Genomic DNA, 13,459 nt, shown 5'->3' on the forward strand with positions numbered 1-13,459 from the left:
TAGATCAGCTGGTACTGATCCCATGGAGCAACCAGCGCGTCTGACACTTCTGCCCCCGGATCTCTTGTCCTGGACACGAATCTTGGCACCTTCCGATTGAGACGGGAGGCCAGAAGATCCACGTCTGGTGTTCCCCACTTCAGGCACAGTGGCCTGAATATCTCCGGATGCAATGCACATTCTCCTGGGTCCAGCATCTGTCGACTCAGATAGTCTGTCTGCCACTTCTCCACTCCCAGGATGCAAATGGCCGACAGGGACGGTATGTGTCGCTCTGCCCAAAGTATGTGAGCGACCTCCCGTGCAGCAGCTTAGCTTTTCCCCCCTTGGTGCTTGATGTATGCCACAGCCGTGGCATTGTTTGACTGGATCCTGATCGGACGCCCCTGAATTCTCATTGAATAAGTGGAGAGGCATAGCCTGATCGCTCTCAACTGAAGCACATTGATTGGCATCTTGGATTCTTCTGTCAACCAGAGGTCCTGAGCCGACTGAACCCCCATAACTCCACCCCAGCCAGATAGGCTGGCGTCCATTGTGATCACTGTCCACTTCAGGAGGCAGGAACGATTTCCCGGACTGAATCACCGGGGACCTCAACCCCCAGATCAGTGAGTCTCTGACTGACTGGCTCACCTGGATCTGACGATCCAGGGACAACTGAGATTTGCCCCATTTTGTCAAAGTCTCCTTCTGCGGGACTCTGGTGTGGAACTAAGCATAAGGTACTGCCTCGAAGGAGGCTACCATGAGACCCAGGACTTGCACGCAAAAGCTGAGTGACAACCACTTGCGGCTCATAAGTAGTTTCACCGCAGATCGGAGAGTGTGCAGTTTGTCTGAAGGAGAAAAACTCTCGCTTCCGTGGATTCCAGCAGCAAGCCTTGGTACTCCAGACGCTGGGTCGGTACAATCACCGACTTCCTTAGGTTCAAAAGCCACCCAAATTCTTGCAGGGTCTGCATGGTGATCGCCACATCCTCCTCTAATTCTGAGGCAGAAGATGCCCTCAGGACTAGATTGTCTAGGTATCCCACGATCACGATCCCACGTTGCCGCAGCAACACCAAAATTGGAGCCAATACCTTGGTAAAGACTCCGGGGGCTGATGCCAGACCAAAGGGAAGGGCCACAAACTGGTAGTGAGCTTCCCCGACTGAAAAACAAAGAAACTTTTGATGCCGAAGGCATATGGGTATATGCAGGTACGCATCCTGGATGTCTAAGGATGCCAGGGAGTCCCCTTGGTGGAGTGCAGCGACTACTGGAGCGAACTGATTCCATTCTGAACCTCTGCACTTTTACAAAGTGATTGAGGGCTTTTAGGTCCAAGATTGGACGTACCCCTTCCTTCTTGGGAACAACAGATTTGAGTAGAATCCCTGGAAGCGTTACGAGTCCGGAACCGGTACAACCACCCTGCAATTAAGCAGGTCCCTTACTGCCCCCAAAAGGGCCTCTCGGCGAGCCGGGTATACGGGTATGCTGGAGGGGACTAATCTGTTTGGCGGCCAAGAGAGAAACTATCTTGTAGCCTGTGGAAATCAGACCCATTGGTCAGATAACAGAGAGGATCACCGGGCTGCAAACTCCTGAAGGAGACCCCCCCACCCGAGACATGGGTGGGGGCAAACCTTCATGCGGTAGCATTTTTATTCGCAGGCTTGGTAGGCTTGCAATTCCAGGGACTTTTTGACCGTCTGTGGTCGTCCTGGGGACATTTGTCGAAGCACCGGGTGGACGAAAAAGCCGTTTGGGAGTGGAAAAGGAGGGCCCTTGCCTACAGCGTGGCTCCTTAGCCTTCCTGGCCTGTGGGAGTAGGGTACTCTTTCCAACGGTGGCATTTTTAATAATGTCATCCAAGGAGGCTCCAGAACATTTTTTACATTTTGCTATAATAAAATATCCCCCAAATATAAATCCTCCCCATATAAAAAAAGTTTCCTCAGTTTAGGCCGATATGTATTCTACATATTTTTGTTAAAATAAGCATTTGATTGGTTTGCACAAAAGTTATAGTGTATACAAAATAGGGGATAGTTTTATGGCATTTTTATTATAATTTTTTTTTTTACTAGTAATGGCAACGATCTGCGATTTTTATAGTGACTAAATGAGTAAATGACACTGGCAGTGAAGGAGTTGACCACTAGGAGGCATTGTAGGGGTTAAGTGTGTCCTGGGGTGTGTTTATAACTGGGGGGGTGTGGCTACATGTGACACCTCACTGATCTCTTCTCCCAATCACAGGGAGCAGAGATCAGCGACACTGTCACTAGGCAGAATGGGGAGATGCTTGTTTACATTAGCATCTCCCAGTTCTTCCTCCCCGTGAGACGATTGCGGGTATGCCCATGGCGACTAAGTCTGCGGGACCTGTGACCCAACTCATGGAGGTCTCGGCCAGGGTGCGCATGTGTTGGCAAAGCGGCAAATTTAAAAGGGACGTACCTGTACACCCATTTGCCTGTCAGTGCCATTCTGCCGAAGTACATCAGCGTGCGCCGGTCGGGAACCGGTTAAAATCACTGCTCCAAAACACTTTTTAGGACAATAACTTGCATATTAGCCTTTAAAACGTGCACTTTTTGCAATTTTTCACGTTCGGGTCCTATAGACTTTAACGGTGTTCGAATGTTCGCATAAACTTTTGATCCGTTTCACATGTTCTGCCACAAACCGAACTAGGGGGTGTTCGGCTCATCCCTACTCCAGACCATACCAGTGACCAATTTCTTGTAAAGCGGTAAATAAGGAAAATAAAAGCACACAGAGTCAAAATCGCATCACCCCAGGGATATCAACAGGTATTGGGTCAAGTGCTCCCCAAGGCCTGCAAATAGTTAGCATTTTTCCCACAGTATAAACTTTTAACCTATAAGCAGTTATAATCCAAAGTGGTAGAACTATCATTCATCCAACCGCGCCACACCTTTTCAAATTTAGTTGGTACCCCTCTAATAAGAAACCTAACTTTGTTCAGCATTAAGGTATTATTTATTAAAGCCTGCCAAGCCACAATGGTGGGGCCACTGGTTTCTCCCATGACAGAATGATTATTTTACATGCATAAAACAGAAGTAGGGTAAGCAGTGTACGGATCACCTTTTTGGGTGCCAACGGATCCACCTATCTCAACAGACTGCTGTGGCAGGTCTGATGGTAATCGTCATAACTGACTTGACAGTCCTCTGCCCAAAACTGCTGATCAGTGTGCAATGCCAGAAAATCCGCCCCGGGGCAGCACACCTCCAACAGTTCGTGGAACGCAGTCGAAAGATTCATGCAAGTTTAGCTAGTGTGCAATACATTTTATGGAGAAATCTGAATAAATGTAATGCCCTAATGCAGGGGTGTCCAAACTTTTTTCAAAGAGACAGATTTGATGAAGTGAACATGCGTGAGGGCCAACCATTTTACCTGACATTCTTTGAACCATTAAAAATGTTGGTCTACGTTTGTTCGTTCGAACACTGCCCAACAAGAATTCTCTTGCCTTTGTGGGTGTGTGTGGTGAAGAGGTGAGCTTAGGCGTGCTATTTGGACATCTGTATCTCTATATATTTTGTGGCCCCCAATGAGTAAAGATGAGCTTGGGCACGCTATTTGGATATATGTTATTTATCTGCGTATAACACGCACCTTCACTTTAAGAGGAAAGTTTCAGGGGACAAAATAATAAAATTTTAAATAAAGAACTGTGAAGCAAAATAAAGGTCAGTACCCATCAATGCAACCTAATCAGTGCCCATCTGCAGCCTCACATGTGCCCTGAAGAGCCTTACCATTGCCATTAGTGCAGCCTGATCGATGCCCATCTGCAGCCTCGGAAAGGACAGGGAGGGAGGGGGGGGGGGTGGGACGAGTGCCAACAGATTGCATACTCAGCGGCCTCTTTAATACAAAGTCTCGCCTCCTGTGACAGAACAATCGTCCAATAGCAGCACAGGTGAAAGGACTTCCTATTACATAGGCCGCCTAGTAATTAGGAGATTCTTCCGTATGTAATCTGACAGCGCTAGTCCCACCCCCCTCCCTGTCCCCTCCAAGGCAGCGCTGATAAATATGGTATATATCTTTTGTGGCCCTGGAGGCCACAAAAGATATATATCCAAATCACCAGGGGGCTGTATTAAACCGGAACGCAGGCCAGACTTTAGATATGCGTGCCCTAATGCAACACTCATTAGTGCAGTGCAAAAGTGTTATACTGGCAATTCCCTACAGATATTACACAGTAAAATTTCACTGAAGCCAGGACAACAGTGGTAAAGTTTTTGTTAGGCGCTCTGTTGGTTAAATTGGGGGGAGGGGGGGCACTTTGCTACTAAGTGCTACTAAGTTTCAATCTGATGAGTCTACCAAATTCAGACATCTAACGAAGCAAAACCTATGTCAAAGTCAAAGTCAATGACCTACCAGTATATTTTTGGGATGTTCGATAAAAGAAGGCAAAGAGCAGCACAGAAAAGTGAATGCAAACACGTGGATAGCATACAATATACCATACAGACACTTCTCATACAATTATGCAAAGTACAACACCGCTAGAAAAGAATCAGGGTCAAACAGACCACAAAAAAAAAAAAATGTTAATAAAAAAAAAAAAAAAAATCATACGACATCCGCAGGTGGGATCTCCCATCCTGAGCAGGCGTCATATGACATCCTTGGCTTCCTGGTGGTATAGGGGGCATGCTGCCACGTCAATCAGGAGCCCAGGCACGTGCCCAAGATGTCTGCCCAGGCACCTGCAATTGCTGGTGAGAGCGCAGGAATTTGTATCTGTGTGTGTGAAAACAGATCCACATCTTGTCAGGGGAGAGGAGACAGGACGTGTGTTCCTAGTCTCCTACCCTAGTCAGTCTCCCCCCCGTGTTAGAATCACTTCCTAGGTAACATTTAACCCCTTGATCGCCCCCTAGTGTTCACTCCTTCCTTACCAGGGACATTTATACAGTAATCAGTGCATATTTATAGCACTGATCGCCGTATAAATGTCAATGGTCCCAAAACATTGTCAAAAGTGTCCGATCTGTCAGCCGCAATGTCAGTCACGATAAAAATCATCGCCATTACTAGTAAAAAAAAAAAAAAAATTTTTTTTTAAATGCCATGAATCTATTTTGTAGCAAAAAATTGAGATATTATAGCAAAAAGTAAAAAATTGTTTATAGCGCAAAAAATAAAAACCTGCAGAGGTGATCAAATACCATCAAAAGAGGAAAGAGGTGGATAGAAATTGCGCTGTTTTCTATATGCGTGGTAAATTCCTGGTGTTAATACTAAATGAATGAATGCTATAACAAAGTGCAAATGTGCAAAAAAAAGTGCAACAGTGCCGATGCCAGAGTAGTTATACCAGACCGATATGCTATTACAGTGATAACTGGCATATAAACAAAAGTACAAAAAAAGCAAAACACAAAAAACACTACAATGTTTGGTACACTCTTATATGCTAATCCCAAGCTGCAGATTAAAAATGGTGTGAGACTCCTAAGCAGAGGACCACAATTACATAGTTACATAATAGGTGAGGTTGAAAAGAGACATAAGTCCATCAAGTCCAACCTATGCGTGTGATTATAGGTCAGTATTACATTGTATATCCCTGTACGTTATTGTCGTTCAGGTGCTTATCTAAGTTTCCTGAAACTATCGATGCTCCCCGCTGAGACCACCGCCTGTGGATAGGAATTCCACATCCTTGCCGCTCTTACAGTAAAGAAGTCTCTACATAGTTTAAGATTAAAACCTGACTCCTGGAACAGAGGCCTGCTGTCCCCTGGCTGCATCCTCTGACTCATTGATCAGACCCTGTCTCTTGGCTTTTGGCTTTGCCCTCCAACCGCTCAATGAGACCTCAGGAGGGCAAAGCCAGAAGCCAAGAGACAGAGGGTCTCATCAAGGTGAAATACCTCCTTCTGGGGTGAATAATGGTGGTGAGTGTGCTTCCTGTGGGGCACCTTTTAAAGAAGCATTGAATGACCGTTTTGAAGAGCACTGCCACTTTATTATCTGTATGATTCTTGGACTTAATAGTGCCCCAGCACGATTCACTCAAGGACCTTATATGCATGCCGAGCCTAGTACAATATTATACATTGGATAATTTCCTGCACAACAATAGCAGGTGAAACCACTTTTTAGTGCACTACTACTATTTATTTACTTCAGATTGTGGTCCTCTGCTTAGGAGGCTCACACCATTTTAATCTACAGCTTGGGATTAGCATACAAGAGTGTGTACACAACATTGTGTTTTGCTTTTTTTGTGTTTTTCTGCACTTTTGTTTATGTGCCAGTTATCACATTAATAGCATATCAGTCTGGTATAACTACTCGGGCATCGGCACTGTTGCAATTGTTTGCACATCTGCACTGTTATAGCATTAAATTTATTTAGGATTTACACCAGGAATAGAGGGTTCTGAGCACCCCAAATTAAGAACAGCGCCATTTCTGGCCTTCTCTTTACTTTTTTCAACTTAGGGTGGATTTATTGATAGAGGCTGCAGTTCTTTAAATTTCTCTCATACCATAAGCACGGGAGTCCATACCATGTTTCAAATACCACCAAAAGAAAGCTCTATTGGAGGGGGGGATTATAAAAATTTTATTTGGGTACATATCGCATGACCGCGCAATTTTCATTCAAAATGTTAGTGCTGAAAGCTGAAAATTAGCCTGGACAGGAAGGGGGTGAAAATGGCCTGTACTTAATTGGTCAAACATTAAACATATGCATTGTCAATAGTACCTGAGGGCATAGGGCTTCCAGCTGGCTTGCAGATATGCGAACAAGTTTTACACCTTCCTCATTATTGGATATTGAGCAGGCCAAATTTGCCACCTAAAACAGAAAAAAAAAAATATTTAAAGATTTTAAAGATCAACACTGGATATCCCAATAAGTAATAATGATGCTGTTGCCTTGGCTCCCAAGAGCCTGCCAGCACTCTGTGGGGGAGGAGCTCCTGGGAGATTTTTATACTGTAGTTGAGAGATCAACCAAAAAGGTGACCCAAAAACATTCACAGATTCATAGAAGTTGCACAGCCGTGTTAGGGCTTGGCACATATGCAATGATATTAAATCCCAGCTGAATTTTCAACTTAACGTAAATATGTTCAGGTGCATCAAAAGAAAAAAAAAAAAAAAAGGTGTTCAAAACTGTTAATTTTCTTTAACCTCTTCCAGCCAGCAGCACTCATATTGGCTTCCTGTCCAGCAACGTACCAGGACATTGCTGGACAGGAAGGGGCGATATCTCAGACATTAGGTATCCGTTTCCAGCAATCGATTCCAAAGCCAGTAAAAAGTAAATGAGTGGCTAAAAGAGCCGCTGGATTATTTTGGAGGCAGCAGAAGGTGGTCCCACCCCCCTCCCACCGCTTTTACTGGGCTCTCCCAAGCGATCAGGAAGCCTGGTAAGGATGTGACCAGTGGCATCTGTGCAGACAGTGAAAGGAACATATGTTGTTCCTCCCACTGTGTGATGTCAGAAACCGAAAGCTAGGATTTCATCACTTCCAATAGAGATGATTAATTATATATATATATATATATATATATATATATATATATATATATATATATATATATATATATATATATATATATATTACACATACATACATACACACACACACACCAATTATACGCAAATGGATCACAGCTGAGCATGGTTACCTTTAATAGCCATTTAAACCCCTTTGTGTCAACTTGTGTGCATGTTATCAGGCCAGGGTATGTAAACTTTTGATCAGGGTCATTTGGGTAGTTTCTGTTGGGATTTTGATTTAAAAAGAGTAAACAGTTAATAAATGGCTTCAGCCAAACACTAACCATGAGTGAAAGAAAAGTTTGTTATCATTCATACTCTCTGAAAAATGGCCAAGAAATCATAACTTTTGCCAGGGTATATTAGCTAGATCGATATCTATCTAGCTCGACGGTATGCGAGGTGAGATCATTAGTGATGGACGAACTTCCGACGGGATGTTTCGCGAACGCGGACACGGCCGATAGTTCGCGAACCGTAACGTTCGCGGTGGGCCCTATTGACTTCAATTGGAGGCGAACGTTGCAAACCTTACAGGTCAAATTTGCAACCACAAAATAATTACTAGCTGTGCAAACATAGTCCCACCACATGGCCAATGACATAACACATGTATGAGGTGAATCTGGGATCGACAACTACAAGCATTTTTTTTATATGTGAAATTGTGACAATTCAGGACTGTGGAGCGCATGAAGGCAATGGAGGAGAGGGAAGGTCAGGGTAGGCAAAGAAGAGGGTGCAGGAGATGATCACCAGCAGCGTGACATACAGCAATGACACCAGCACCGTGATATACAGCACTGACACCAGCACCGTAATATACAGCACTGACACCAGCACCGTAATATACAGCACTGACATCAGCAGCGTGACATACAGAACCGACACCTGCACCGTGATATACAGCACTGACACCAGCACCGTAAGCAGCCCCAGGAGGAAGTCAGCATAGCACAGGGGTAGGTTGTGAATGATTAGCAGACTGTACCTCAGTCCCTATACTGATAAAGGACTACTGCAGCAGAAGGGCAGCAGTCAAGTATAATATTCTTTCTATATTTGGAAGAAAGAATATTATACGTGTACAAGCCTATTACCATACCAGTCCTGAAAAGAACCTTTGTGGACCTAATAGTAGCAGCTACTGATTAAACTGACTGCCCCTCACTGCCTCACACACAGCTTCCTGCCTGTCCCTATTTAAACTGACAAAACAGAGGATGCTGGAACAATAACTTGAATAGCACTTTTGTGGACCTAATAGTAACAGCTTATGATTAAACGGACTGTCCCTGTAGCACACAGCATCCTGTCCCTTTCTGTACACTGACAAAAGACACTCAGGCTGCTGCAACAATCACTAGCACAGCAGTGCCTCAAACCTATATCCTGAACTACACCTAACACCTATACCAGTCCTGAAAATAACTTTTGTGGACCAAATAGCTAGCGATTGGGTCACTGCAGTCTCTCCCTGCTCCACACAGCAACCTCTCCCTATAGCAGTGTTTCTCAAATCCAGTCCTCAGGCCCCCCAACAGGTCATGTTTTCAGGTTTTCCATTATTTTTCACAGGTGATTTGATCAGTTTCACTGCCTTAGCAATTACCACAGCCGTTTCATCTGAGGGAAATCCTGAAAACATGACCTGTTGGGGGGGCCTGAGGACTGGATTTGAGAAACACTGCCCTATAGTGACAGAAGAAAGAAAGTAAAATGGCCGCCGGATCGGGTCTATTTATAAGTTAGGGGGAATGTCCAAGTGTCCATGTGCTGTAATGTCTCAATTGGCTGTCCTGTACGCCATGATGGATGTGTCATCATAGGTCAAAGTTCTTTTACACAGTAAACACGGAAGTACGCCTGGCAAACGGCGGCAATAGTCCGCCGATCGGGCGGACCGCAAACAGCCGAAATTTGCCGCGAAACGACCGCCGGGCGAATCGTTCGGCCATCCCTAGAGATCATTAATCAATATATTTCACCTCGCATTTGTTCTACTGTCAGAGACTGAGCCAGGAATCCGGCCTGGATTTTTCCAGCCTCTAAGGCAGGCTTGGTTCCGATCCAGGTCTTGTGGTCCACTTGAGTCCATGCTCAGGTGGACTTTAAATGACCAGGAAGAGCGCACAGCAGTGCTCTGGCCTGAGACTCAGAAGGGAATCAGAGAGGAACCCTGTTTGTTGCATTCAGAGATGGTATTCTGCACACCTTGGTTGTAATAAGTGGTTATTGGAGTTACTATTGCCTTTCTATAATTTCAAACCAGTCTGCCCATTCTCCGCTGACATCTGACACAACTGCTGCTCACTGGTTGTGCGTGAAAATCCCAGTAGATCAGCAGTTTTTGAAATACTCGGACCAGCCTGTCTTGCACAAGTAACCATGCCATGTTCAAAGTCACTTAAATCCCCTTTCTTCCCCATTCTGATGCTCCGTTTGAACTTCAGCAAGTCATCTTCACCACGTCTAGATGCCTAAATGCATTGAGTTACTGCCATGCGATTGGCCGATCAGCAATTTGTGTTACCAAGCAATTTAACAGGTGTATCTAAAAGTGGCCAGTGAGTGGATATACAGTGAGGGAAAAAAGTATTTGATCCCCCCCCTGCTGATTTTGTATGTTTGCACACTTAAAGACGTTATCAGTCTAGAATTTTAATGGCCTCCAGGTTTTCATACATCTCAGGAGGGATTTTACCCCACTCCTCTTTTTAGATCCTCTCCAAGTCATTAAGGTTTTGGAGGCTTAAGTTTGGCAACTCAAACATTCAGCTCCCTCCACATATTTTCTATGATATTAAGGTCTGAAGACTGGCTAGGCCACACCAGGCTCTTCATGTGCTTCTTCTTGAGCCACTCCTTTGTTGCCTTGGCCATATGTTTTGGGTCACTGTCATGCTGAAATACCCATCCACGACCCATTTTCAATGCCCTGCCTGATCAAAGATTTGATAGTACACGGCCCTGTCCATCGTCCCTTTGAAGCAATGAAGTTGTCCTGTTCCCTTAGCAGAAAAACCCCCCCAAAGCATATTTCCACTTCAATGTTCGCCGGTGGGGATGGTGTTCTTGGGGTCATAGGCAGCATTTCACCTCCTCCAAACACGGGGAGATGAGTTGATGCCAAAGAGCTCAAATTCGTTCTCATCCAACCACAGAGCTTTTACCCAGTTCTCCTCTGAATCATTCAGGTGTTCATTAGCAGACTTCAAATGGGCCTGTACATTAAAAATTATACACTGATCATTTGTCAGTGGGCAAAAGCACAAAATCAGCAGAAGCGCAAATAGTCCCCCCCCCCCAAACATACTGTATACATATAATGTTTGGGGGTTCTAAGTAGTTTTCTAGCAAAAAATAAATAAAATAAAAAAATTTGGTTTTAAACATGTAGGAGAGGAATGCGAGAATTGGCCCGGTCTGGATATGCTACCTCTTGGCAGGTGGGCTTTAACGCAGACCAGTCCCATTATATACGGCTATATGTAAACAGTTTACTGATGTGAGAGCATGCTCCCGGCACAATAGCTGAAGTGTCATGAAAAGATCTTGATGCATACTTGTGATCCTCAGGTTTTCCATCAGGTGACTGAGAGCCAATCACAGCGGTCACATGATTGGAATACCCGCCTTCGCATCATAACATTTTGATCCACTTAAAAGGGTCAGGGAGGTGGAAATGTAAAAGGGATAAAAAGCAGCTACAATGGAAAGAAAAAACCCTGTCCTCCCGTCCTTTTGCAGCATGCTTCAGTGAAGGACCCTTGCTTTCAAATTGCAAGCAGTGGTCTCTCTGCAGTGGCCCAATACACCCCCTGCAGAGTCTGAGCTGGCGCTCTCCAATTACCTACAGCATGAGCTTCTCTGGATGTGCTTGAGGTTTTTCTTTGTTTGGATGAGCCTGGAATATATTTAAACTCAACGTTTAACTGGACTTTAAATTAATCTTCACTTGTAAAACAGAGTTACATAGTTTGTAAGACTGAATAATTTAACAAAACTGCCAGTCCATCCAGTTCAATCTGAGTGTGTAAGTGTGTGGTTCTACCATTTTCCATATTCTTGATATCCCGCTCACTAAGAAACATCTACAAGTTTTTATTTTTATTTATTTACACTCTGTGCCGACACCACCACCTCTAACAGTATAGAAACCCCTTAGGCGGCTCAAGACTGAATCGCTGCTCATTGCCCTTTACAGTGTGCCTGAATGTCCTCTTTAGAGACCTTAGGTTTAATAAAATTTCCTCCCAATGCTAAAAGCACCATTTAAAGATTTGTATATTGATATGGATTCCTTTCCAGTTCAAACACATCCTTCTTGAGTATTGGTGACCAGGAATTGGACCATATACTCAAGATGTAGGAAAAAAAACAAACAAAAAAACAAACAAAAAAAAACAGGGTTTTGTTAGTTGGTAGAATTGGTGGTTAGATCTCTAGAGTAAATGCCCTCTTTAATGCACGCAAATAGTCTGCTAGCCTTGCTTGCTGAATCTGATGTACTTAGACCCCAGATTCTTTTTCATCCTCGATTCCCCCCCAGGAGGTTCTCCCCCTACAATGTAACTTGCATTCATATTTTTAACTCTCAAGTGCATTACTTTACATTTTTTAATATTAAACCTAATTTGCCATTTATTAAATAATAATGTCGGGACTTTATATGAGACAACGACAGCTGTAAAGTTTGTGCGTCTCCATCCCTGAATCATATGGGGGCTGAGGGGGGGAATATTGGGACTCTGTGTGATGCACACCACCAGAAATTATGTTCCCACAGTGCCTCCAGCTACCAATACTACCAATGTTGTTGAAGCTTATAGCTTGCTTATAAGAGTGCTGGGATTAGGATGTGGTCCCCTCTCTTCCTGTTATCTTAGTTAATATACTATTTGGCATTTATATTTTATTATAGACATAACTATATCGCATTTCCTCCTGATGAGTGGAAGTTATCCATGAAATGTGCGTAGAGCCATGTAATGTCACAGCTACTATGTGTCTACTATGAGACTACCTTGAAGAATTTTGAATACATTTTATGATATCTGTATCTATATTTTCTGTTTTTTTGCCTTTTTTTGGTTTTGCTTGTGGTTAGGTTTTTCCTACGGTAGAGGTTCTATTAATCATTTTTTATTTTTGTATTTATATCTATATCTTTTGATCCGAATTTCTTAAATATTAATGAAACTATATATGTTAAATAAGTGGTATTAGCTCACTTAGTAGAGGTGATACAAAGTGGTGTGCAATCACTCTTTGGCTTGAGTTTGAGGTGTTGGATAAATGGGGTGTTGCTGAGACAAAATACGGAACACGGGTTTAATTCACGCAGCCCCTGGGGACACGTTAAGGTGATAGACATAAAAGGTTTGAGGAAGCAAAGAGTGTTAATGAAACTAATTGGTTGGAGGTAGCGCCAATAACCTATAATCAAGAACCATTTTATGATATCGTCTTGTGTGCAATCAATTCTGTCTATATGCAAGTTTGGTCTACATTAATCTATTTCTTTTAATATATACCATGTACTATACAGTAACACACTATGATATATATATATATATATATATATATATATATATATATATATATATATTTTATGTTATATATCATATATATGCATTTATTGCTCCACATCCATCCATGTGCACCATTAAATGCATATTGATTAATTTGGTTCCGGTAGTGTGCTTCAGACAGTCCCAATATTCCCCTTCCCCCATCTCTCTTCTAGTTTGCCATTTAGCCCCCCACACCTCTATTTTCTCAAAGTCTTGTTGTAAAAATTCTGCATCGTCAAACACAAAGTGAACCATTTATAATCAACCTCTATATGGAGGCTTGAGGTACCTCATTCAACTCTAGACCATTTAGAGA

General features: G+C 43.4%; 1 protein-coding gene across 1 annotated transcript in view; it reads right to left on the reverse strand.

Moving 5' to 3' along the window:
- The window catches only part of CTNNA1 (catenin alpha 1), a 185,718-nt gene that overhangs the window by 85,069 nt on the left and 87,190 nt on the right, over positions 1-13,459 (reverse strand). Inside the window, exon 10 of the mRNA XM_077473713.1 lies at positions 6,764-6,856. Coding sequence (XP_077329839.1) covers positions 6,764-6,856 — 93 coding nt within the window. The remainder of the gene's footprint in view (positions 1-6,763; positions 6,857-13,459) is intronic.

The sequence above is a fragment of the Lithobates pipiens genome, unplaced genomic scaffold, assembly GCF_037356315.1.
Source record: "Lithobates pipiens isolate NorthernLeopardFrog02 unplaced genomic scaffold, aLitPip1_a1.2 Scaffold_8, whole genome shotgun sequence".
Lineage (NCBI taxonomy): Eukaryota > Metazoa > Chordata > Amphibia > Anura > Ranidae > Lithobates > Lithobates pipiens.